Below are 26,523 nucleotides of genomic sequence, written 5' to 3'. Positions count from 1 at the left end.
CTGCCGTGCCCTTGCTGGGATGCCGGGATCCCCTTGTTGGGAGCAGCCGTGTGGTCCGTCTGTCTAGTCTCGAATCTTCCCCATGTGCTTTCACAACCCGTGTCCAGGAGGCCCAATTTCAAGAGAGGTATCTAGGGCCTCCTCTGTCTTCCCTTGAACTTCAGTAGGGCCATTGAAAAAATAGAGGCACTCATGTCATTTTCTTTCAAATTCCTTATTAGGTGGGGTTGCCAGAAGTTGCTTCAGGATGTTTTCCTGGGAGTTAAGATTTGTCTTTTGTTGGCTCTGGAGAACTTCCAGGCCCCCAGAGAGGGGTGTATGGCTTTCCACAGACAGTCGTAGTAGATCTGAAGCTGCCTTCCCAGCGTGCCCCGCTGCCCGGAGGGCCTGTTCCAGTGTGACAGGAGGCCCTGTGCACTTGCACCTGGTGGGGAGGGCAGAGCGGGCTTCAGTGCTGGGCCGTTGTTGGGGAGTGTGAAACAGCCCGGATGCCAGGCTATTGAAGCCGAGGTCAGCCAGCCTTCGCGCTTGCACGGCCTGAATAACAAGGCCGGGGACATTCAGATTGAGCCAGAAAGAAGAGAAAAGCTTTGGCAGCCAGGGTGAGGAGCTGGGAGACAGGCACACAGAGCGGCAGCCCTGGGTCCCGGCTTTCAGTGTGAAGATAATAAGGAGAGACCCGCTGAAAGGAGAGGTCCCTTCCAGCAGCAGAATCTCAGGGCTCCGAGCCTTCTGCTGTAAGATCAAGGTCAGAAGGAGCACTGTGCCTCTCAGCCGGGGCCCCCCCCTCCCTCCTGGCAGTGCTCATTCCTTGTGAAGGCTCCCACGGGGCCAAGAGCAGTGTCCCTTTCTCTTCCTGGCCTGCCTCAGCCAGGGTTTGGCGGAGGAAGGGGTAGGAGCCAAGAACAGTGGGGGGGGATGTTGGAGGGGCTGCTGGTGGGGGCAGAGAGGGGGGCTTGGTCGCCAGGTGGGAGCATCGCCTGGCGCTGTCCTCTGCCCTGGAAGCTGGGGGGGGGGGGGAGGGGGGGGAGCTGAGTCATCCGCCTTGTGATCTGCATTGTTGGAGGAGACTGGGCTGAAAAGTTGGCCTCATCCGCCAACCCTGGCAAGTGGGTCACAAGTCTGACTCAGCGCCCAGATGTCGTCCCTGGCTCCGAGTCCGCGCCTGTGCAGGCCCTGTGAGGAGGGGTGACTCGGGCCTCCGAACCCACTTGCCAGCATGGAGTGGCCCCAGGGACGACCCTGTGTGGGGGCCTCTTCTTCGCTCTTTCCTCCATGTGCCTTCAGCAGTTTCTCAGTCAAGCCTAGGAAAGGGATTCTGGCTGGTGTGAGAGCAGACAGGAGCCTCAAAAGACCTCTCGGGCTCATTCCCAGTGCCCGTGGTCAGATGCCTGCTCTTGGGGGGTTTCCCATGTGCTGTCCGCACCCTGTCCTTACCCAGGGCCCAGCCCTACCCAACTGGGGAGCAGCCCACGGAGCTGGGGTGGCTGTGAGTTTGAGGCGTGCCTTGGCTTTGCGGGAAGGCCGAGAAGGCCAGGCTATACCGCAAGGCGTGTAGAACGGGGTTCCTGTGGCCCAGTGGCCACACTCGTGTTGGCCGTACGTTACAGCTGGGCATCGGGTGACAGAGTGGGTGTCTATTTTCCCGCTTCGTGTTAAAGAGGGTCGAGAACTCAGGCTGGATGGTGAGCCTTCTCTCTGTCTCCTCCCTAGGGATCTGGACCATAACGAGATTTCGGGCACAATAGAGGACACGAGTGGGGCCTTTACCGGTCTTGACAGTCTCAGCAAGCTGTGAGTATCTCGGCGTTGGCTCTTCTGTGGAGGGGGTGCACAGTGCTTCTCAGGCTCCCCCGTGCCGCCTCTTTTGTGGGCCCAGCTGGAGAAGGGCTGGCTCCCATTTATCTTCCTTTGTTTGGGAAGCAAAGTCTGAATAAGAGAGCCAAGACATCCCAGCTTCTCTGTGGCCAGTGGTCTCATCACTGCCCTGGGCGTTGGTTCCTTTGGGGCCGAAGATCCGGTGTTCACAGGCCTGTTGGATTTTCTGTCCCGCTGAATTTGTGACTGACCGGGAAAGGGCTGAGTTTTTTGTCCTGCTTTGCACAAAAGAGTCTCGCCCTGTTACTCGATTCCTAGAAATTGTGTGAGATGTCTAAAGCCAAGTGCCGTTGACGGTTTTGAGTCTTTGGTCAGTACTTCAGTTGTCAGTCATAACGTCACACAGAAACAGTCATTACGACAGGTAATGTAATGACTCGTTTTTATTCCCGGTTTCTGATGTTTTTATTTTTTTTTAGGCTCCTGGAGTTGTCAGTTACTGTGCAAGGCATGTGTGTACATGTGTTGTATCTGACAACCAACAACTTCGTGAGTTAGGCTCTGTTATGCAGCCTTTTTTGTAGTTGAGAAAACGTGGGTGCAGGGCCTTTGCCCAAGACCACACACTGTTGAGGGTCGGGACCGGCCGGTCTGGCTCTGGAGCCCACACTGTTCTCCCTGAGTGGGCCACCGCAGGAGCCTCTGGGACGGGGCAGGGGAGTCCGAGGGAGGGTCCGGGGCAGACAGAAAGAGGCAGTCACCGCTCAACCTCCCCAGGCCTGCTCGAGTGACTGCGAGCTGAGCACAGTACAAGTGTCAAGCAGATACTCTGAAAGCAGCCGCGGGGTGGAAGGTCCCGGGACAGCCTGTCGGGGGTGGGGTGGATGTCTTTCTGTAGAGGTGGTTTTAAAAGTGTGGTTTTTCACACCATTTATACTCAGAGTTCTGAGTAAGATTAGCTCTCTTGGCTGTCTCAGGATGCTCGCTCTTCTCCAGCATGTCTCTGTCTTCCTTTCTCTTCCCTAAAAAAACGCTCTCTCCTCCCCGCCTCCTAGTCAGTTTGCCCGGCAAGCGCTGGGACAGGACAGCAGCTGTGCCCCTGGGGCGGAGGCCTTGCTCTCCGGGGCCTGCCTGGCCAGGTGTGAGTGTGTCCACAGGGGGCGGGGGCGGGGGTGGACGTGTCTCCCTGCAGGGGCAGGGGTGCCTGTGCCGGGACTCCTGGTTCTGCAGAGTCCAGCCTGATGCTGCCGCCTCTTCCCCTGTGTTCTCGCGTCCTTTTACCTGCTGGACCAGGGTCAGCAGCTCTGCCTGAGATCCTAAGTCCGCGGGCCTCCCTTGCTCTGTGCTGTTTGACACAGGCTCCCGGAAGGCAGCGCGGGTTCCGCACCAACCCGGTCCTGAGACTCCAGGGACCTTGTTGAAATACGATACCTCCAGCCTCCTCCCCCCCTCCCCAGCCTCACTGACCAAAATTGTGGGGCTGGCAGGTTTCAAAATAAAGGGAGGACACACACAGTTGGGGGAATGGGGATAGTAGTTGCTTAATCTGATTAAATATGTATAGTCGTTTAGGCGGAACGGTATTGTGGTTACGTCGCAAGAGAAAAAAACAATCCTCTTCCCGGATGGAAAAACAAATGCTGTGATGCCCATGACTCGGGTTCCCGTTCAGCCCGTGGGGCTGGGGAAGGGGCAGAGGACAGAGGTGAAGTAGTGCCAGCACCCCTGGGTGACAAAGCAGGCACCCATGGGGGTCGCGATGCTCCCCCACCTGCCTGTGGTGTGCGGTGTCCTCCCGGGAAAGGGGAGGAAAGGAAAGCCCACGCTTCGCCGTGATCGTGGCGCGTAGCTTGGGTAAAAACCACTCCCCCGGGTGTATGGAAGGTGTTGAGTAAACGGTTAATGGCAGAGCGAAGGAAGGAACCGGTGCTGCTTGGCTCTCCTCCCCGCCCACCTCCCCCACGCGCTGCCCGGATGCTCTCTTGCCGTGGCTGTGGCTGGGAAATGAGGGCTACATTACTGCCTCCCTGCCTTACTGAGCAGCCCGGTGGCAAGCGGTCGGGATCCATTAGAAAAGGGCAGCGTGTGAGCACAGGGAAGGGTTGCCTCTCGAGAGCGGTCACGTCACGTGGACTCATTCACGCGGTGGGGCTGTGGTCAGTGCTAGGTCCCTTGGACCTGGTGGGGCCCGCCTTTGAAGCCCTTGGGGTCAGGTCTTCAGGGACCTGAGAATGGGAAGGGAGAAAGTCTTGCCTTCACCCATTCGAGGACCCAGGGTCCTTCCTGTCACGGAAGAGGCCAGATCTAAATTAAAATCTTTGCCGAGAAGGGAACACGGGAGCAGCAGAGCCTTAAAAGGCTTCCCTGGGCAGCTGTGGTGGGTGCTGTCCTGCCCGTAATGTTTCCGCCTGCTGAACACGGCCATGTGGACAGCTCTTCAAACCGGAGCTTCCTGGCAGGGCAAGTGTTACCTGCTCACCTGTGGTCAGTATGCTCACCTCCCACTGGGGGCCCCCGTCATCATGTTGGTGGAAGACCTCCTGGGAAGTGTGCACAGCGTCCTAGTATGTGAGGAGGGAGGGAGGCTTTCTGGAACACAGATTAGCAGAAAGGAGCAGTTAATCACGTGTGTACGAGGGGTGATGTGAGTGCCTGCCCCGTGGTTCCAGCTCTTTCCATGGCTTTCTTCGGGGTGGGGCCGTGACGTGCGCGAAGGGAAGTGTTAGAGGAAACCTGGAATTGGACCACGAGGCCAAGCCTCTCCCGTGAGGTGGGCCTGGGTGGGTGCTGCCCCCCAGCCTGGGCAAGATCGCCCTCCCCCGTGTGTTCACAGAGCAGTGGCAGGGCTCACGGAGTGCTGTTCAGTGTCTCAGGTGGAGGAGAGGTGGGGAGGTGAACGTGAGCTGGACCAGGCCTCCCCTGGCGTCTGCCGGGCGGTGTTAGCAAGAGCCGAAAGGCCTTGGGGAGCACTAGAGATGCACGAAGGAGTGGACGGCTGACTTCCAGGGTCACTGTCCGCGCCGAGGCAGGGGTGTGAAGCACATCGGCCCTGCGGTCCCTTCTCTGGGAGCCCCTGATCTGGGACAGTGGAGTCTCAGCTGCCCGCTGTCGTGTGGACAGAATGAGCACCACCCGGCCCTCGGTCCTGGCCATCCGTTCTGCGCATGGCTGCCTTTATTGAAACTGTCCCAGTCTGCCAGCTTAAGCCCCAGCCCCCAGATGTCCGCCTAGAGAAAGTAAGGGGCTATTTTAATCCCGCAGCAGGATGATTAGCCCCTACGTAATTGAGAATTTGTTTTATTGCTATTGTTACCATTAGAAATAACAGTCTGCCCTCATTGTAAAAGAGGTCAGTGTGACTAATACGTAATGCATGAAATAAAGCACAGCTTTTTCCTGGATCTGGTTTACGGGAGATTTCACTAAACAGTTAATACATTTTACTAGGGCCTGGAGCACAGTGACCCGGCCTGGGGGATCTGAGTAAGTGAGAAGTTGGCAGGCTCTTGCAGATACTTGGGTTTGGTGCCGTGTGCTGGTGTTTGCTGGGCTAGTTGTGTGGTTAGGGGAAGAGTTAGTGTGGCCGCCGGACTTCTGCGTGTTTGGGCTGTGTGTTTGAGGATCAAAGCTTCAGATGGAGAGAGAGTGGAAATACGCAGATTGCCTCCGAGAGAAGGAGCAGTCAGAGGGGTCTTGGACCGTTCCATCTTCCCCGAGGCAGGAGGTGCTGGCTTTGTCCGAAGGCTGCAGGCTCCGAGAGGAGGGGTCTGTTCCTGATCAAGTGGGGGTACCCGGGAGCTCCTGTGGTTGCCCTGCAGGTTCCCCTCAGGCTTTCGGTGCCCTGGAGGGCAGTGGGGTGGGGCGGGGAGCACCTCCTGTGGTTTGTGGCACTGGCCTGGTCTGTCTGCACGTGACCCCATCTTCCTGAAGGCAGCATCCTGGGGTTTGTGTAGGTGGTGCCGGGAGCCCTATGCAGGGGGGGGGGGGTGCCGCCTGGGCCGCCCTGCCATCTTTGGTTTTCTTCGAGGCTCCTGTTGCTTTCCTGGCCCTTTTCAGGGAGGGGCTGGTACTTGATGTTTTCCCTCGGGGGACCCCATCTTAACACGGGTCTAGGTGGGATCCCAGACGAGACTGCTGCTCTCCAGAGGCTGTCTGCAGTGCCCTCTTACGAAGCCCCCTCCCAGAGCCGGTGAGATGTGGCAGGAGTTGGCTCCCAGCATTCCCCGTTCCTGACTAGCCCTTTAGGTAGTCTGGCTAGACGTCACGTTGAAGAGCCCACGTGTCTGTCAGCATGACTTTCAGGGGCTCACAGCTGCCCGCACCTACAGGAGGTAGAGGGAGTGCCCCGGTCGGCTGTTGTCAGAGGAGGGAAAACTGGAACACGGATGCTTTTCGTTCCCAGTGTCCAGGCATTCTGGGTGCCCCCCCCAACCCCTCATCCCCCAAACAGACTCTCCTTTGGCTTATGTAGCCCAGTGGAGGAAGCCTTCATTTCTTCCATGTGCACTGCAGGGGACAAGAATTTGGTTTCTGAGAAAACTCTTAGGAGTTGCCGATGAAGTTGTGATTGCAAGTGCCGGGAAGTAGGAGCCCTTTCTCATGGGTAGGCGGTGCACGGGTCTGGGTATTAGATAACCTCGGAGGTTGACCTTTTAGGACGCGTCTGCGGGCCCATGGGCATCATTTAAGATCTGGGCTCTTACTAAGAGGCCACAGCGCCAGGGCATGCCCTACACACCCCGAGTGGCCTTCTCAGAGGCGGAGGTGCAGCTCCCTGTGGCCACGTCCTGGCCGTTCGGTTATGTCTCAGTGCAAGTCGCTGGGGAGCCGTCTTGATGGGGGCAGGTTTTCCTGCCCTCTTCTTGCCTGCTCGGGGAACCTTCACCCCCACTTTTCAGAAGAGGGTGGCTGATTTTAGTTCCAGTTTTCATTACGTTCCATGACTCTGCTTCCTCTCATGGGAACAGTGATGAGTCCCCTCCTTCTCACGAGGCCCTTGGGTCCTTGGGCACAGCCCGGGCTGGACGAGGGGATTTCCACAAACATTGCAAGGAGCCTTTTCAGGCGAGATGGTGCATCCTGTCATCACGTTAAATTCTCATAAAGATCAAAGCATTTCATTTCAGAAGGGCAAGGCCTGCATACTTCGGACCCGTAGTCTCCACGTAGGTCAGATTTCCACCTGCCCCTCACTGGACAGACTTATCATAGGGCACTGGCCTAACTATGTGTTCTCTTTCTCCCGTTCCTCCCTTGTCTCTTCCCATCCGGTCTGCGTTTTGTTTTTTCCCTGTCTCTGGATGATGTTTGGAAATGGCAGAACTCTGTTTGGAAACAAGATCAAGTCCGTGGCTAAGAGAGCCTTCTCGGGGCTGGAGGGCCTGGAGCACCTGTGAGTATCTCACCAGACCTTCCCTGACCCACAGGCCTGCCAAATGCGGCTGCCGGGGAAGTCTGCTAGCAATTTAATCACATCTTTGTAAACTGAGAAACAGCCTATTTGGAAACGCCAGCTGCTTCCTTCTCGTTATAAGTCAGCTTCAACTTTGGCCTTTATTTTGCCTATGCCAGGAACAGTTAGAGAACACATGGCCGGTCGGTGAGTTCCTAACGAATGTGGCTGCCGACTGGATGGATACCCTCCCCCGTCCCCTAACCCTGTCTCCCCCTGGCGCTGGCTCCTCCACAGGCCCCGGCCTCCCCTTCACCTCTGTGAGGGCGCGCGTTCCTGGCGCAGGCTCCCGGCCCCACTGAAGCGGCTTCACGGGGCCGAGCACACGCTGGGCTCAGCCGGGAGGTGTTCTGGCCTGGTTGTCTCTGAGAGCCCGGGAGGACGAGGGTGATGCCAGCCCGGACACATTTGTGTGGTCACCATCGAGGGCAGATGCCTCTAGTGCTTGATTCTTAGTCTCTTTGGCCTTGGAATCAAGGTGGACCTGAATTCTCTTGATAAAGCTTTGCTTGTTGACTTGCTGAGCCGGCCTCACCGTTAGCTTTGCTGCTGCCCTTCAGGCTGGCTTGGTTCCAAGGTCGTTCCGTGTGCTTATGCCAGTGTCTGGGAGGTGACAGCCACTTAAGTGGACTTGGGACACGGGGTCTGGGTGGTACGGCCAGCACACTGGGGAAACCGGGACTCTCCCGGAAGCCACCTGAGCCTCTTGGCTCAAACAGGTGGCTGACCTGAAGGGCGCCCAGAGTGTGTGTCCGTACGTGAAGAGTGTTCTTTTGCAGGAACCTCGGAGAGAATGCAGTCAGATCTGTCCAGTCTGATGCCTTTGTGAAGTTGAAGAATCTCAAAGAGCTGTAAGTACCCAGGGTTCCAGGGTCCTGGTTAATAGGACTAGAGAATTTGGAGTCAGAAACGCCTTGATTCCATGATGTGTCAATATATGTAACAGATGGGGCTGTTAGCATTTGTGTGTAAGCTGTCTTTTAGAAAAGCAATGCCCCCTGGGGGCTTATTCTGGATCAGGGTCAGCACACCGTTTCTTCTTTTTTTTTTTTTTTAACGTTTATTTATTTTTGAGACAGAGAGAGACAGAGCATGAACGGGAGAGGGTCAGAGAGAAGGAGACACAGAATCTGAAACAGGCCCCAGGCTCCGAGCTGTCGGCACAGAGCCCGACGCGGGGCTTGAACTCACAGACTGCGAGATCATGACCCGAGCCGAAGTCGGCCGCTCAACCGACTGAGCCACCCAGGCGCCCCTCAGCACACCTTTTCTTAAAGGGTCGGGCACGACCTATTTCTTAAATAGGTGGGCACGGCTGTGTGCCAATCAGTTCTTATTTATTAAAAAACAGGCTGGCAGGGCAGGCTGTAGCTTACTGACTGCTGCTCTAGGTGATGTGACATGAACTTTCTTCTAGAAAATGGGCGATCATCCCTGAAATGATGTCAGGGCAAGTTTTCATCATTTAGGTCTGCCTAAAATGGAGGACCTATACTGAGAGTGGCTTCTTTGCCGGGTTTGGTGGCCTGTGAGTGAGGCAGAGATATCTGGGGGGTGGTCACAGGTGACTGTGGACTAGTGATGTGGCTCCCAGCCCACATCTGTTCCCAGGCCCCCACAGCGGTTCATAGGTGGTGGTGCTGCCACCATAGATGTTCACCATGGGCCCCCGGGTCACGGGGTTGGAAGAGCTCGCCTGTGCCCTAGTCTCTGGCAGAGGAGCTCGTCAGGGTGTGCAGGTAGCAACACCCAAGCTTCCTTTCTTCTTCCTGTGCATTAATCTGATTCTGCTGCCGCAAAGTCTAGCTGTAATACTAGTCCCTGAAAGATGTGGCTTTTGGTTCTCAGAAGTGCTGACGGAGGGTAGACGACAGAGGACGGCCATCTGTGCATCCTGAACTCATCCTCATTCCTGAGGCCACTCTTGGTGGCCTTTGGGAGAAGTGGGAGAGTAGGGAGGCGCAGTCCCCATACTTTAAAAGCAAAGCAGGCCCCTGGTGATATTCCTCTGGGTGAGGAGAGAGGAGGTCTTTTAGGCACCTGCCTCATGGCATTTACTTAGCTGTGAGATTCAGGCCTGTTGAGTAGAACTGCTTTCTCCAAAGGGTCACGGTCTTAGAATGGTTAAGTGTTCACTGTGCATTTCTTTCAACTTCTCTGTGTTTGCAACTTTTCAAATATAATGTTGGAAGTAATCTCATTAGATGGGAAGAGGGTATAAGAGAAAGAGGGAAGGACAGGGAGAGAAGACTGCTTCTCCTTAACAATTGAGGTTTTCTGAGATACTTTCCTAGTTGGGAAGGACTGGACCCTTCTAGGCAACTGGGACCCTCCACCACACCCCACCCCCAAAATCTGCTTCGGCGTGGTTCTGGAGGCTCAGCCTTGGCCCCTGCCTGGGTTTCCTGTCACTCGCTGCACGTACCCAGCCGTGGCTGGCCCTGGGCCCAGTCCTCTGCTGGGAGAAACAGTTAATTCCACTTGGTCATTTTCTTCCTCCGTCTGATCAAGGCAGGTTGTACCGTGCACTTAGTCATGCTCTGGGTAAATTTCCACAAGCGATGATTAGAAACACACTTTGAGTTGGAATCATGAAAATGCACCGTAAGCCAGCAGAGTGATGGGACGGCCGGAGGCGGGAGTCGTGGAGAGCCGCACCCCTGAGCAGCTGACCAGCAGGAAGAGTAGCGGAAATCTGCAAAGCCCCGGGGTTGCTGGCAATTTCTGGTCCAGCCTTTCAACCTCACCTTTGTCCTTAAAGCCATGTGTGCATGTGGAGGGAGGTCAGGGGGTCAGTGTCCTCACTGTCTTGTTGGTCCTGACTCGCTCTTCAGGAAAGCTATCTCTACACCCTGAGTACCTCTTTCTGAGGTCTGGTCTCCTCTGTGTCAGGTGGGCCTCGTTGTGGGAGAGGTAGGACATCTTCAAGCCAGCCAGGCCTACACTCGTGGTGTAAGGAGTAACCCTTCCCACACACATCTGTGACCAAGGATCACTGTCAACTTGGCCTTCCTTAGTTTGCTCCTGTGACCATTCTCCACACAAGTGCCTGAAGCCTCACAGCGATAGCCCAGCGTCTTCCTCTAGAGTCTACTCAGGCTTTCCTGCTGCCGACCCAGAAAGGGGCAGTCGCGCCCAACACTGGCTTGATGGGGAGCTCGTGACAGCGCTTCTGACAGAATTCCTGTCCCTCTGTCACTGAAGCTCAGTGTGTGGTACCTGGCGGCAGCCGGTCCACCCGCCACCACAGCCGACCCGGAGTAGCCCCCCAGGTACTGGGCCGGAACCGGCCACTTCTCAGGCTCAGCTGGCGGAGCCCTCATGCTACCTGGGTAACTCCACAGTACGACAGGCCTCCGGGAGATAGCTCTAAGCACGCAGCTACCTGCCTGTCAAATAAAAATACAAAAATTAAAAAATTAAGGGTAGAAGCCAAATGCTGACCTTTAAAGGTCTGATGTGGGCAGACATCCCAGTTAGCATGGCTTTGAGATCAATTATTTCAGTCTTTGAAAAAGCACTTTCCAAAAGTAATTTTAATAAGATGGCTAATCTGGTAACCATGAGGAACAGGAAGGAAGAGCAGATTTCTGAGGGAAATGGTGGGTGGTGGAGGCTATTGCTAGGATCCTGGCCCATGCGATGCTTGTGGAATTTTTTTTTTTTTAACGTATTTTTTTTGAGAGAGAGAGAGACAAGAGTGTGAGTAGGGGAGGGGCAGGGAGAGAGGGAGACACAGAATCAGAAGCAGGCGCCAGGCTCTGAGCTGTCAGCACAGAGCCCGACGCGGGGCTCGAACTCACGGACCGTGAGATCATGACCTGAGCCGAAGTCAAACATTTAACCAGCTGAGCTACCCGGGTGTCCCTTGTGGAATATCTAAGTACACTTCAGCACCCCTTCTGTCACCGTGTACTTTGTACCTTGTACCAGAGGCGGTTCATGACCGGGGAGCCCGCGTGCCTTCACCCTTGCCATGCGCTGACCTCTGTTAGCTCACAGCCTTGAGGTCTCTTCCAGGAACAAGGCAGCTAGACTCTTCGGTTGACTTATCTTCGAGTGACTCCTCAGGAAGGAATGTCCGCCGAGATGGTGATTCCGATTTCTGTTTAAAAAGCTGATCCTCAGTTGCTGAGAAATGAAAAAGAAAATATTCTCTGTTTTGGTTGGAGCCTCACAAAACCAGTGTTGCATTCTCATGCTCCCTGGGCAGTGGCAATTAACTAACAAGCACTATTTAGGGAGCAGAGCCGAATTCTGCCGGCCTCCTGAGCGGTGCTGTAGAGATCCACAAACAAGAGGGGGCCGCGTTGGCAGGGCTTACGTCTGGACGTAAGAAAACATGGAGCTTGGCCAAATGAAAACTAACAGCAATATAGAAAAACAGCCCTCCTCAGGACCTGAGAGTCAAGAGCTGAGTTGCAGATGAATCTGGAAGCTCCACATAGCTTATCAGGAGGGTGGGAAAAAGCACAGAGGGCACAGTGCTCCTCAGCTCTGTCGGGTGGACAGAGTCTGGAGGAGGTCAGATGGTGCCCCCAGGGTCACACAGGAGCAGTGTGTGCCCGTCTTGGGACGCGTGTGAACTGCGGGCTGTTGGTATGCCGTGGGGTTGTTGAGGCTGGCGGTGTCCACATCACCCGGGAGCTGGTCAGAAGTGCCGCATCTTGGGTTCCACCCCCAGCCTTCTGAGCCAGAGCATCGTTTTATCAAAATCTCCAGGTAGATTATATGTGCTGCTCTGGGTCACTGAAGAGGAACGGAGAAAAATCTCTTCCCTTCCCAGATGGCTGGTGTTGAGGACAGAAGCCGATCAGTGGTGACTGGGGGAGGAGTCTGTGTGCCGAGGGAATATCCCTTTCTGGAGGTCACACCTCACGTGTCCCTTTTGTTTCCCTTTCAGCCACATCAGCAGTGATAGCTTCCTGTGCGACTGCCAGCTGAAGTGGCTGCCCCCGTGGTTACTGGGCCGGATGCTGCAGCCCTTCGTGACAGCCACCTGTGCCCACCCGGAATCCCTGAAGGGCCAGAGCATTTTCTCTGTGCCGCCGGAGAGTTTCGTGTGTGGTAAGGCCGTCCCTGTGATTTTCTTTCCTGAAGGGCGGGGAGGCCAGGAGGAAGTCCTCATTATGGGAGTGGTTTTTGTGATCAGAGTCAACCCCAGTCCGTGGTTCCCACTCAGCTGCTGGATGCAAGTTCTTTCCCGCTGAAACCACACGTGGTACTTACTGTGGAGTCGCCTCATTATGTGGTTCCTGGAGTGCATGCATTTAATGAGAAGGGAGCAGGACTTGGTTCGGTTACAAATCAGAAGAACCGGTTACTGGACGAAAGTTGTGTCATCTCAAGACGGCTCTGGTGCCTGGGTTTAGCTGTGAATTTACTCCGTGTCTGAGGCTGGGGTTTTAATGTGTGTTTTTTTCCAGCCCCAAGAATGGAAGGTTAAATACAGGAAGAACAAGTCTCAGGAGAACAGTTAGTGTCGTAAAAATAATTCCTTGTTGTTGACTTGCACTCTCGCTGTTTCTCCAAACCACTGAAATCTGCACTTGTAGCTATGAGCTCTCTTCTCCTTCTGACTGTTGGAGCGTGGGTCTTGCCATCTTTTGGACCGGGGGTGGTCGTGATCCGGGTTTGGTTGCAAACGGTACAGAAGATGCTGAACGACTGGAGGCTGTGCACACGCTGTGTGCCATACGCCACACTCACGTGGAAATGCGCAGCCTCGTGGTCAGTAAGACATGGTCAGAGAATGAGACGGATCTTGGAGGGTTTCCGGTCTCTGCTTTAAGCAGGAGCGAGGGTGGGCTTCCCGGGCGTGACCGGAACTCCTGTGAGTGCCTCCTGCCTTCTGTCCTCCCCGGTCTGCCCCTGTGCCCTGGGTGTGGCTGATGATCCTAACCAGGAGCTCCCGGAGCAGTGCGGGCAACCCTGTGGTCCACTTCTCCAGCCTCCTCCTTGGGCACGGCAAGAGCCAGTGTGCCTGCTGACGTCAGGATACAAGTGCCCCCTTCCATCATCCACCCACCACCACCTCTGCCAGCAGGCTCGCCCTCCTTTGTGCCGATCCGGTCCAGCGAGAAGCCTTAAAAGCATCCGGTGTTTTCTTAGTGGTCAGTCTTCTGGGAACGTCCGTGCACAATGTCGGGCTGTGCACGCCTCGTGTTCCAAGTAGCACATGATGACTGTGCCGTCCATTGTTCATCACGTACCTGGGCCCTGACCATTAATTTGTTAACTAGCTGCCCTGAAGTGGGGCTTCCTGCACCTTCCTCCCTTTTCCTGTCACAGGGCGTAATCTTGCCCTTTGGATGAGCAGATGTGACCTGCTGTGCCCAGCCTCCGGCCGGTGGCTCTGGCACGTCCCTCGGCAGTTCACACTCGTTAGCCCACCTCCACATGGCAGCGCAGGATGCCAAACCCGTCGTCACGTAAGAATGGGCATCAGGAAAACACTTGGCAGGAGATCGAAGTTTTAAGCTGTGTGGGAGGCTCCACCTCCTTTTTTATAAAAGGAAAATAGAACCGGTCGCACCCACCAGCATCGCTAGAATCAAAAAGTCAGGCAACAACAAGTGTCGGTGAGGAGGGTGGAGTCTGAACCCTCCTACAGTGCTGGTGGGAGTGCACCGTGGTGCAGCCCCTTTGGAAAAGTTGGAAAATTTCTCAGACAATTAAACATAGTTAAGCCGTGACCCACTCCCAGCTATATGCTGGGGAGAAACAAAAATAGATCTACATAAAACCTGGCCACAAATGCTCGTGGCAGCATTACTCATAACAGCCAAAGAGTGGAAATAACCCAAATGCTCACCACTCCTGGAGTGGATAAATAAAACGTGGTAGAGCCAGGCGCTGGGATATCATCAGGCCATAAACACCAATTGTTCGCACAACAGATGAACCTTGAAACATTTGAAGTGAAAGAAGCCCGTCACACAGGACCATACACTGTATGATTCCATCCATATGACATGTCCAGAATGAATGAATGTAATGTCCAGAATAGGATCCCATCTAAGGGCCACTCCAGGGGTGGTAGGAGGGTGAGTGACTACTGGTGGCTTAGAGTGGAGGGAGAAAGGATGATAGCTGAAAGGTAGGGAGTTTCTTTTTAGGGAGATTAAATTACTTTCAGGGACTGTGATGAAGGTTGTATCATTTACTTACTGTAACATGCACCTGTTTCAGGTGTACCAGTCAGTAGTGTTTAGAGTATTGGGAAGCTGTGTGACCCTCACTACCACCTCATTTTAGAACATTTTCATCATCCGTAAAACAAACTCCATGTTCACAGCAGTCACTGCACTGTCCCCTGTCCCTGAGGACCTTCATATAAATGGAATCCTATAATAATGGTCTTTTGTGACTCGGTTTTTTTTAACCTAGCAGAATGTGTTACTAGGTATTCATTATTTTTTTTAATGCAATATGACATTGTATGGATATACACGTATTTAGCTGTTCATTAGGTGATGGACATTTCGGTTGTTTGGATTTCTTGGTAATTCTAAATAACTCTGTGAACGTTCATATATAAGTGTTTGTGAATTCTCTTGCGTGGTTCTTAGGAATGTCATTGTGGGTCATACAGGAACTGTTCAACTTTTTGAACACTTGCCAGACTGTCTTCATCAGTAGCCGCACCACTGCCTATTCCCAGTAACAGTGAATGAATGCATCCTGCATCTGTATTGAAATCATTTAATTCTAGTAGTTTTTCACTGAATTGCTTAGGATTTTTATATTTGATCGTTATGTTATTTGCAAAAAGACACTTGTACTTCATCCTTTCCAGTCTCGATAGCTTCTTTGTTTTTTCTTTTTTTCTTGCCTAATTGCCCTGGGTAGAGCCTCCAGTGTTGGCTAGAAGTGGTGAGGGCAGACTTCCTTGTCTTTCCTGATTTGGGCAAAAGCATTCAGTCCTTCACTGTTGGATATGGTGTTAGTTGTAAGTTTTCCGTAGATGACCTTTACCTGGTTGAGGAATTCCCCTTCTATTTCTAACTTGTTGTGTATTTCTTTTATGATAGGGTGTTGAATTTTGTCAAATGCTTTTTTCTGCATCTATTGAAGGATAATGTGCCGCCCCCCCCCACCTTCATTGATACGGTACATTGATTTTTGGGTGTTAAACCAACCTTGCATTCCTGGGATAAATCCAACTTGGTCGTGGTGTATAATCCTTTTTATATGTTGTGGGATTTGCTTTGCCGGTATATTGGTAGAAGATTTTTGCATCTGTACTCAGGTGTATAGTTGGGTTTCTGATTTTGTTGTGTGGGAATATTTGACTCATACAGTGGAGTGAGATGTTCACTCATCTATTTTTTGCAAGAATTTCTGAAGGATTAGTGATAATTATTCTTTAAATTTGGGGAAAAATTTGTCAGTGTAGCCATTTGGTCTGGCTTTTTGTTTGTGGGAAGTTTTTAAATTATTAAAAAAAATTTTTTTTAATGTTTATTTTTGAGAGAGAGAGAAAGAGAGACAGAGTGCAAACAGGGGAGGGCAGAGAGAGAGAAAGAGAGAGAGAGGGAGACACAGAATCCGAAGCAGGCTCCAGGCTCTGAGCTGTCAGCATAGAGCCCGATGCAGGACTTGAAATCACAAACCATGAGATAATGACCTGATCCAAAGTCGGATGCTTAACCAACTGAGCCAGCCAGGCACACCAAAATTATCCTATTTCTTTACTTGTTAACGTCTATTCAGATTTTGTTTCTTCTTGAGTCAGTGTTGGTAATTTTTCTTTTTTAGAATTTGTGCATCTATCAGCTTATCTGATTTGTTGCCATACAAATTATTCATAGTATTCCCGTTTGCTGCTGTGAGGTTAGTTGGTAAGTTTTGTTCCTAATTTTAGTATTTGGTGTCTTCTCCCCACCTCCCCATTCTGCTAGTCTACAGATTTTTCAATTTCATTAGTATTTTCAAAGAACTAACTTTTCATTGATTTTTCCCCCCTTTTTTCTCTTATTTCTGCTCTATAATTATTTCTTCTGCTTGGTTTGGGGATAGCTTGTTTTTCCGATTTCTTAATGAGGAAGGTGCGGTTATTAATTTGAGGTCTTCCTTAATGTAGACAGCTCTCCATCTCTCCTATAAGCACTGTTGTAGCTGCAACATTTAAGTTTTTGTATCTATGTTTTCATTTTCACTCATTTCAAAGTATTTTCTAATTTCCTTTATGAGTTCTTCTTTGACTTACAGAAGTTGTTTAATTTCCACAAATTAGACTCCCAGTGTTGCTTTTGATAGTGATTTCTGGCTTCATTCCACTGTCATTGAAGACACTGGGTAGGATTTTTTTTTTCACGTACTGAAATTTGTTTTTCAGCATAACATATGGTCTCTGTTCGAGGATATTCCAGGTGTGCTTGAAATTAATGTTTATTCTGCTCTTGTGGGGGTGGAAAATTCTATAGATGTCTGCTAGGTCTATTTGGCTTATAGTGTTATTCAAGTCTTGTACTTTTTTGTTGATCATCTGCCTAGTGGTTCTAACCATCATTGAACACGGAGTATTGAATTCTACAAACTTATTGTTGCACTGTCCATTTCTTCAGTTTTGTTAGTTTTTGCTTCATGTTTTGTGGAGCTCTCTTAGGTTCATATATGTTTATAATGTTTATGTCTTCCTGATGGATTGTTTTACATTATAAAAAGTTACTTTGTCTCTAGTAACCATTTCTTTCTTTTTTTTTTAACATTTATTTATTTTTGAGACAGAGAGAGAGCGCATGAACAGGGGAGGGTCAGAGAAAGAGGGAGACACAGAATCTGAAACAGGCTCCAGGCTCTGAGCCGTCAGCACAGAGCCCGACGCGGGGCTCAAACCCACGGACCACAAGATCATAACCTGAGCCGAAGTCGGCCGCTTAACCGACTAAGCCACCCAGGCACCCCACCATTTCTGCCTTAAAGTCTATTTTATCTGACATCAGTGTGGACACTGTAGCTCTCTTGATATATGTGACTTTGAATCTAAAGTGTGTCTCTTAGAGATAGTGAATGGCTCGGTCATGGGTTTTTATCCATTTTGGTAATCCCTGCCTTTTTTGATTTTTTTTTTTAATGGTTCCTGTGGGGATTATAATTAACACCTTAAAACAATCTAGTTCAGATTAATAACTTTAGTAGTATGCAAAATTTTGCTCCTACTAAGTTCCATTTGTGGAACTCCTCCTTTGTGTTACTGTTTTCATATAAATTACATCTTTATGCATTATAAGCCTGATCAACACTTTTTGATTATTGCTCTTTGTAGTTGCCTTCTAAATCAGGAAGAGAAGAATGTTACAAAAATACACTTAGACCGTCCTTGCATACTGACCTGTGTGTTTACTTTTAATGGTGTGTTTTATTTCTTTGTGTGGATTTCAGTTACTGTTGTGTCTTTTCATTTCAGCCTGAAGGATTCCCTTTAGTATTTCTTGTAGGACAGGTCTGGTAGCAGTGATTTCCAGTGGGTGATTTGTCTGTAAATCTGAGAGTGATTTAATTTCTCCCTCACTTGAGAAGGTTAGTTTTGCTGGATACAGAATTCTTAGTTGACAGTCTGTTTCAGGACTTTGAGTATGCCTTCCTACTGCCTTCCATGGTTTCTGATGAGAAATCAGCTGTCATGTCATTGAGGATTCCTTCTGTGTGATGGGTTGCAGCTCTTGTGTTTCTTTCAAGATTCATTTGTCTTTGACTTCTGAAAGTGTGACTGAAGCTTCCAGGTGAGGGCTTTGAGTTTATTTGGGTTCTTTGAGCTTCTTGGATGTGTAGATGCCTATTTATCAAGTTTGGGAAGTCTGGGGCTATTATTTCTAGAAACGCCTTGTTTTTGTTTCCTCTCCTTCTTAGATTCCCATTATTTTTATGTTGTTACACTTGACGCTGTCCCACTGGTCTCTGTGAATGTCCATTATCCTTCATTTTTTTGTTTGTTTGTTTGTTTCTTAGATTGGATGGTCTCAATTTCACCAATTCTGCCTGCTCACGGGCTACTGAGCCCCTCGAGTGAATTTTTCATTTCAGTTATACTTTTAACCTCCAAAATTTACATTTTGTTTACTTCTATAATTTCTAGTTGTTTATTGGTGTTCTTTGGTGGGAAAGTATTCACATACTGTCCTTTAACTTTTTTCGACATGATTTCCTTTCGTTCTTTGAACATATTTATAAAGCCACTTTAAGGTCTTTAAAAGTCCAAGATCTGCGCTTCCTTGTTTCCACTGACTGCTTTTTTTCCTGTTTATCTAGTTTTATAGTTTTTTGTTGGAAACTGAGTCTTTAAAATAATGTGGCAACTCTGGGCATCAGATTCCCTCTCTGTCTTCCCCTTGGTTTGTTGTTGTTCTCTGTGTTACTACAATTTCTGGACAAATACTTTAAAGTCTGTTGGATGCCGCCAGTAACCAGTAGCCCTGGTTAGCTACTACCTGGACAGACAGTCCTTAGATCACTTCAGAAAGTCTCCCATCCTTTGTCCAGCATCCATGTTGTGTGCCGGGGGGTGTGCCACCACTTCCTGTTTGTGCTGATCCCTAATCACAGGTAAGAAATTAGGATCCTCTCAGGCCTTTCTTGGGCAAGCATATGGTGCTGCACATGCATGTGGCCTTCTACGTCCTCAGGAACACGGTAGACCCTTTCAAAGCCCACCATCAACATTTCACGCACTGCTTTTCCTTTTTAGTTTTGCGGCCAGTGTCTTGTTGGCTCCAACTCAAAGTGCTTCATCGGTGCCTGCTGACTATTTTCATCAAATGGAAGCCCAGGGGGAGGGCTTCCCTGCTCAGCAAACTACATCAGATCCGATCATGCCAGCCCAGAGGATGGGGCTTTTGGGCGGGGGGTGGCGGGGGCTCCAAACCTACTTTGCCCCTCTCAGTGGTTGCTACGCTGTTGGGTTTTAAGGCTAGGGGATAGAGGGATGGGACTTAAGTTAGAATGCCACAAAGCTTACTTTTCTTCCTGAGATTCAGACGTGTTCTTGAGTCCGTCCTTCATGGGCTGTTACAGCCTTTGGTTATTTTCCAGAATTCTGAAACTGTTGATTACAACCATTTTTGCTAGTGTTCTCCCTACATTAAAGAAGTGCAGTTTTGGAAGAGCTCTTCTCACATTCTGGAAGTGCTTTCTCCCCCATTCCTTTGGAGTAAAGTTTATGGTAAGGTCTGTGCAGTCATGGCGGGTGGTTCCTGTCTGTTAGTGTGTTTTGTGTTAAGGTAAGCAAGTGAAGCCAAGTGTAGTATTCTCGTGGAAACTCCTAAAATCGATGCTTTTGGTACATGAGTAATAGCAGACGCGTTGTAATCAAGGAATGTGGTCACAGAGGTGATCACTGCTCATGGGTTTAGAACTGGGTAACGCCAGATATCCATGGATTTTCCTGGCCTTTACAGTGTGGGAGGCTATGCAGGGACACTGAAAGATGAGGTCCCCGTGTGTCCTGAGAGCCTTAAATTTGGTTCTTCTCTCCCCAGACGACCTACCAAAGCCACAGATCATCACCCAGCCAGAGCCCACCATGGCCGTGGTCGGCAAGGACATCCGCTTCACGTGCTCGGCAGCCAGCAGCAGCAGCTCCCCGATGACCTTCGCCTGGAAGAAGGACAACGAGGTCCTGGCCAATGCCGACATGGAGAACTTTGCCCACGTGCGCGCGCAGGATGGGGTGGTGATGGAGTACACCACCATCCTGCACCTGCGCCGTGTCACTTTCGGGCATGAGGGCCGCTATCAGTGTGTCATCACCAACCACTTCGGCTCCACCTACTCGCACAAGGCCAGGCTCGTTGTGAATGGTGAGGAAGTGCTCTTTGCCCCGGTGTAAGAGTCCTGCACATCCACACAGGAAGGATGCAGATGGGAGACGCCTAAGCTTCACTGGGATATTACTGTCCAGTCGGCCCCAGAGCATGTTTTATAGATTGAAGTTATTCTCAGTGAACTGTCTGTTTTGGTTTTGGTGACTTTTTTATCCGGTTGCTAAGTGACACGAAGGGCCCCATCCTTGCATTTTTATACATTTGTTCTCTACCACCCATGATGTTTGGTGTCCAGGTTCCAAGCATATGCCGATTGTGGGGAAGCTCCTGGCCTCTGAGTAGATGGCCATGGAGCCTGTGGACTGCCAGCCCGATAGGATGGCCCTGGGGTGTCTGATGAGGAGTTTTTACTCTGTAACCAGCTTTAGAGCCTATCAAGCTGGCTTTTTTCAGGGCTTATTTCAGGGCTATTGTTGCAGTGAGTTTAGGGCAGAAGAAGAGAAGTTAATAGCTAGAGTAGTTAGGCACCGCCCCCCCAAAGTAACCTGGTAAGCTTTTCCTGATTATTAAGCCTCCAGTTAAAAAGTGCTGGAACCACTGTCTTTTAAGCCCTCACAGACCACAGGAAAACACATTCTTTACCCACTGTGGCCTGTTGTCTTGGCTTATTCTGAAGGAGTCTTCTTTATCAAAAACTCAGTGAACTGTTAGACTTTTCCACCAAAGTAACCTCGATGGGAACGGCAGCGATGCCTGGCGTGTGGCTGGATGTTTCCCCGTGTCAGGGAAGTCTTGGCCGAAATAAGCTGGTGTATACTTGAGCTCGCGTGGGTGCAGTACTGTGGCCCCAACACCAAGTCTCCACCACAGGTGTCTTTGGGAGGGACATGCCGTCCTGTCGCTCTGCCCAGGGTGAGGGCATGTCACTCTCCCTGCTGTAATCGTGTCTTGCTGGAGCAGATCATTTGTATTTCCCAGGCTCTGTTCTGGTGCTTAATTAAGGCAGTCATGTGTCAGACCCTAGTATTTACCGAGTGTCCCCGCATCGACAGCCATGTGAGAAACAAAAGGCAAAACGCTTCATGAAGTCTTCATTTGAGGGGACGACAGCCAGGCTCAGGTGAACAAGGGCGGCCCAAGGGAAGGGAGAGGCGGGCAGTTTGGGGAAGCCTGCTGCTCAAAGATGGTGCGAGTGGTTCGAAGCAGACATTGGCACGAAGGGTGCCCAGGGGACATGCAAACACAGAGCAGGAGGTCTTCTTGGCAGAGGGTCGTCCTGGCCTTTGCATCCGGCTTTCCCATGACGCGAGCCTGACCGTACATATGTATTTTGCAGTGTTGCCATCATTCACCAAAATACCCCACGACATCGCCATCCGGACGGGCACGATGGCCCGCCTTGAGTGTGCCGCCACCGGCCACCCCAACCCCCAGATCGCTTGGCAGAAGGACGGAGGCACCGATTTCCCCGCTGCTCGTGAACGACGCATGCACGTCATGCCCGATGACGACGTGTTTTTCATCACGGACGTGAAAATAGATGACATGGGGGTTTATAGCTGCACCGCCCAGAACTCGGCCGGCACCGTTTCAGCCAATGCCACTCTGACAGTCTTAGGTCCGACCGCTCGTACGCTGAGTACATAAGTGCACGTGGGTGTGGGTGTGGAAGAGGGGCCTCAAGTGCCAGACACCTAGAGGCCAGGTTCTCCGAGGGTGGAGCCTGCGGTGTGGAGTGGAGTGTGGTGTGCTGGTTCTGTTGGTTTCAAATTTTGAGTTGCTTTCTAATATTCTCTTCAAGTGGTTTTGTTTTTTTTTCTGTTTTTTTGTTTAAGATCCACAGTGAATTAGAGTAGAGGGCTTTGGTATGGAACATTCTAGAACTGTCCTTACGCTGGCTGGGTGTGGCCTGCTTTAGAAGCAGAAGTGTGGCACAGGGCAGGTGGGGGACAGTAGGGGCTCCTGTGGCTCAAGGTTACTTCCCCTCCTTGTGGGAGCCACCCCCCACAATGGGAAAGATTTAGTTACTCTGGTAGGTCTTCTGAAAAGCTTGCCAGTCTGATAACGATCTCATAGGGCATTTCATTGACTTGCTGGACTGTTCTTTGCCCAGAAGACAAGGCAGGCCCGTAGAATAACCGGAAGGCTTCCTCTAACTTCCTGCAGAAACCCCGTCCTTGGTGGTGCCTCTGGAAGACCGTGTGGTGTCCATGGGAGAAACGGTGGCTCTCCAGTGCAAGGCGACCGGGAGCCCTGCGCCCCGCATCACCTGGTTCAAGGGGAACCGCCCTCTGAGCCTCACCGAACGCCACCACTTCACCCCCGGCAACCAGCTGCTGGTGGTTCAGAATGTGGTGGTGGAGGACGCGGGCCAGTACACCTGCGAGATGTCCAATGCCCTGGGCACGGAGCGTGCCCACAGCCAGCTGAGCATCTTGCCCACTCCTGGCTGCAGGAAGGATGGGACCACCGTGGGCATCTTCACCATCGCTGTGGTGTGCAGTATTGTCCTGACGTCCCTGGTCTGGGTGTGCATCATCTACCAGACCAGGAAGAAGAGTGAGGAATACAGTGTCACCAACACAGGTTAGCCACTGCTGACTGAGTTTATTTTCAGGGCAGGAGAAAAGCAGGGATCGCTGTGGAGGAGGCCGGGTCCAGAGGCGCCCCATTGCATGGTGGCCATGTGTTGGCTTGTTGCTGCAGTGACCTGATGGTGTTGTGGTTCTCTTGGCATCATTGCTCTCTCTGGTGGCCTCAGGCCTCCGATTGCCACACTGTTTTTACACCCAGGTGGAAAGGAAGGGTAAGCTGGGCCCTGCAGACAGTCTCTCTGCACAGCCTGGGCCGCTGCTGGTGGCCGTGCTGTGTCTGGGCTTGATACTGAACAAGCGTTTCATTCCTTATCACCACGAAGGATTGGGACACCTAGTATCTGACTGTCCTGTCTCCTCGCAGATGAAACCATTGTGCCACCAGATGTTCCAAGCTACCTGTCTTCTCAGGGGACTCTTTCTGACCGACAGGAAACTGTGATCAGGACTGAGGGTGGCCATCAGGCCAACGGGCACATCGAGAGCAACGGTAAGGACTCCAAGCCTGATGTGATCTTGTCCTCAGGAGCTGGAGATGGCCTCTGGCCCCTTCCCGGGGCAGGTGTGTGGCCTTAGGTTGAGCACAGCTGACCTAGAAGGCTGGCAGACTCCAGCCTTCTGTTAAATCTTTGTTGGCTCTTCCCTGTGCAAGTTTTGCAGGGTTTTAAAAGTCCAGACCGCAGGAGGTTGCTTTAGAAGGGGCTCAGGATCTCCTAGTCGGGATAGGGTAGGATTGAAAGAAGAGGTCCAACAGGACATTACAGGGCCTGAAACCAACCCATAGGGGAAGGTCCCAGGCCTGCACTGTAGTCCGGTCCCTGCTACTAGAATGCTCTGCCAGGCGAGCCTCCTCCACAGGGGAGACTGTTGGGGACAAGTTTATTCTTAGAATTGCTCACCACCATGGCTCTGCACACTGGAAGGCCTGACTGCTGGGAAGCCTGTTACAAAATGTTTCTTGCTGGTCTGCCCAGGCACCTACCTCTGTCAACAACATTGTAAGAAGGACTATTCTGGTAGCCTTGCCCATTGTTCTCCTAAAGCTGACTGTGAAAAGGTAAGTCCGGCATTTCTAACTGTGGGAATCTACTACAGGTGTGTGTCCAAGAGACACAAGCCTCTTTTCAGAGGTGGACACTCATGGCATGACGTGCAGGCAGCCCAAGCCCTGTGCTGGTTATAACAAGGAGCCCTGGGCCGTGACTGAGAAAGCCCAGCGGAGACCTGGCCCACAGAAGATGGGTAAGAGATGCTTTTATCCGGAATAGTCTTTGGTTCTTAAAATTTGGGTGGACTTGTTCATTAAATGAAAGGGAAAGAGGAATTAATGGTCTTAGAATTTGGTATTCAGTGTGTAAACAGGAAGCTGTGGTCTGGCTCTCATAATTCTAGAGTAGGAGGTGTCTTACATCAATCTGTGGTATGGTGATCCTGGGCTTGAAGTTTCCAGATTTACGAGCAATTTAAGTAAAGGGCATGGCCCAAATTGAAGAACCTTTTCACCAGGGTATTTCTGATCAAGGTGCCTCCTGCCCCTACATGGTATGTCATTCCATGGGGTTTCTTTCTCTGAGAACAGTAGGGCCACTTGCTCTGATACAGAAATTAATCTGAAATGTTGAAACGTGGAGGACCCCACTCTTCATTAATGGCTTCCTGTTTGCCCAGTCCTTTTTCTGTGACCATAATTGGGAGAGAGGGGACTTCCACAGCATTGGTCTAAGCAGGGCTGCAGCCTCACAGCAGGGGACTTCAGCTCCCTCTCCTGTGTGGGGACACACACTTCTGTGGCCATGGCTCTAACCCGGCTCTGGCTTGGCCCTGCAGAGCACAGCGGCCCGGTTGTGTGCGGTGACTACACCACTGACCCGGACAGCAGTTGCAAGGAACAGGCATCCCGTCCTCAGCCTGTGCCCAGAGACCATACACAGGCAGGTACACTAAGCAGCCCGGAGCCCAGTCAGAGTGACCAAGAACATTCTCCGCACCATCTGACCGGTGGGACTGTTGATGGGTCCCGTGCCGACTGCAGGGGGTCCCTCTACCCCAGTAACCATGACAGAATGCCAGCCTCCTTGAAGAAAAAGCCCACAGCACCTCTGGATGGAAAAGGTAGATGTTCAGTGTCTTCCAGGGAGTTCCCGGCAGGTGGGTGGGGGCAGGGCAGCAGCCAGACTGGAGGCTCTGACGCATCCTCTCCTTTCTCACAGGGGCCTCTTCTTGGACTTTAGCAAGGTTGTGTGAGTCAGACTCCGTGGACCTCCAGCCTCCCTTGACATTAACTCCAGGCAGTCCTGAGCTCACAGAAGCCTCCTCGGGCTGTCACGACATCCCCGGCGAAGGCCAGCACTTGCTTCTTTACAATGGACACCTCCCCAAAGCATGTGACTCCAGTCCCGAGTACCCACCACTGACAGGACAGCCACCCGGGAAACGGGGCGTGCCCCTGCTCTTTGCACCGAAAATCTAGGCTTTGTCTACCTCAGCTCTTGTGTCCGTCTCTACAGGAAAGAGGTAGGAGAGGCTGTGAGGAAGCTTGGGTTCAAGCGTCACTGATGTGTACATAGGTTTTAAACTTCCATGTGGAGTATCCGTAGTTTAAAGGACTTGCAGCCACAGCACAGAACTGCCAGAGGCTGTTGTGTACAAAACAGAAAAGTATTTGATACCATTGTACATAAGAGTTTTCAGAGATGTCATATATATTATATATCTTTTGCAGAGGCTATTTTAATCTTTAGTGCATGGTTAACAAAGAAATCATACAATTTTGACAATATTATTTTTCCTATCAGGTTGCTGTTTAATTTGGGGAGGGGGGATGGTTCTGGTGCCTTAATGCATGGATGGAATTTCTAGAAGCTAAAAACCACATTTGCTCCCAGGAGTTTCTGGTGGGTGGGAAGGATGGAAAGTCCTTGGATTCGTATTGCACTTCACAGGACAGACCCCCTAGCCTGCTTTCCCGCCACAGCCGTCATCTGCGTGGGAATGAACTTCCTGTCAGTATTGCTCCTGTGTGGAGGCTGTTGGAGCTCACCCCCCCTGCAGAGTCCCGAGACGCCTGCGTCACGTACCTTTGCCATATGTGCTTTTTTCTTGTAAGTTCCTCGCCAAGCAGAAGGGGGGGTGAACCCACCACAAACGTTTGTTCCAAACAACTGAGCACCGCCTTTCTTCCTTCCGTGAGAAAAGCAAATGTGGTGGTTGTATCACTCGATTGTCATTTGAGGCTTTTTAATAAGATAGAGGCTGCTGGTGTTGGTACCTGTGGATTTTTTCAATAGTGCTGTTTTAGTTCTGCCAATATCCTTAATACTGTGTTGACCGCGGGGGAGGAAAAGGATCGAGTCCTTACTTTCAGGGCTAGCTTCTCTCTACTGAGGATCCGGGGCATGTCTGTCCACACCCTTCCCTCCCATAGCCTACCCGGGCTGGGACTGTACGAGGTTAGGCCCCGCACCTGGGTATACTTGCACTTTTGAGACCCGAAGCTAACCATCTTGTGAGTGCCAATGTGTAGTTCAGGAAAACTGACATTGAAACAAGGTCCTTAAGATCTCGGAAAGCAAGTTCCTTTAGTGAAAAAGCTGAAGGGAGAGATTGACAAAAGGGTTGTTAAATTTCACTGTCTGATGTCATCACTGTTGCAAAAGGTAAGCACATTTAGAATTGTGTTCTCAACCGTCAACTGATTCATGTTACTTCCACAAAATATGTGAATTTGCTGCTTCTGAGAGGCAATGTGAAAGAGGAAGTATTACTTTTATGTACAAAGTTATTTATTTATAGAAATTTTGGTACAGTGTACATTGAAAAAAACATGTAAAATATTGAAGTGTCTAACAAACGGTGTTGCAGTGTCTTTAATAAAGGTTCATTTATAAACGTTCAT

At 51.2% G+C, this 26,523-nt stretch overlaps 1 protein-coding gene across 1 annotated transcript in view; it reads left to right on the top strand.

Annotated features, from left to right (window-relative positions):
- LRIG1 (leucine rich repeats and immunoglobulin like domains 1) overlaps positions 1 to 26,522 on the top strand; it is a 114,481-nt gene extending 87,959 nt beyond the window's left edge. Inside the window, exons 9-19 of the mRNA XM_042979373.1 lie at positions 1,714 to 1,794; positions 7,139 to 7,210; positions 8,050 to 8,121; positions 12,174 to 12,337; positions 19,750 to 20,070; positions 21,371 to 21,652; positions 22,201 to 22,620; positions 22,993 to 23,118; positions 23,724 to 23,870; positions 24,456 to 24,740; positions 24,839 to 26,522. Of these exons, the coding sequence (XP_042835307.1) occupies positions 1,714 to 1,794; positions 7,139 to 7,210; positions 8,050 to 8,121; positions 12,174 to 12,337; positions 19,750 to 20,070; positions 21,371 to 21,652; positions 22,201 to 22,620; positions 22,993 to 23,118; positions 23,724 to 23,870; positions 24,456 to 24,740; positions 24,839 to 25,098 (2,230 nt within the window). The 3' untranslated portion in view covers positions 25,099 to 26,522. The remainder of the gene's footprint in view (positions 1 to 1,713; positions 1,795 to 7,138; positions 7,211 to 8,049; positions 8,122 to 12,173; positions 12,338 to 19,749; positions 20,071 to 21,370; positions 21,653 to 22,200; positions 22,621 to 22,992; positions 23,119 to 23,723; positions 23,871 to 24,455; positions 24,741 to 24,838) is intronic.
- The last annotated feature ends 1 nt before the right edge of the window (position 26,523 follows it).

Source organism: Panthera tigris, chromosome A2 (genome assembly GCF_018350195.1).
Source record: "Panthera tigris isolate Pti1 chromosome A2, P.tigris_Pti1_mat1.1, whole genome shotgun sequence".
Lineage (NCBI taxonomy): Eukaryota > Metazoa > Chordata > Mammalia > Carnivora > Felidae > Panthera > Panthera tigris.
This window is presented reverse-complemented; position numbering and strand designations above follow the sequence as displayed.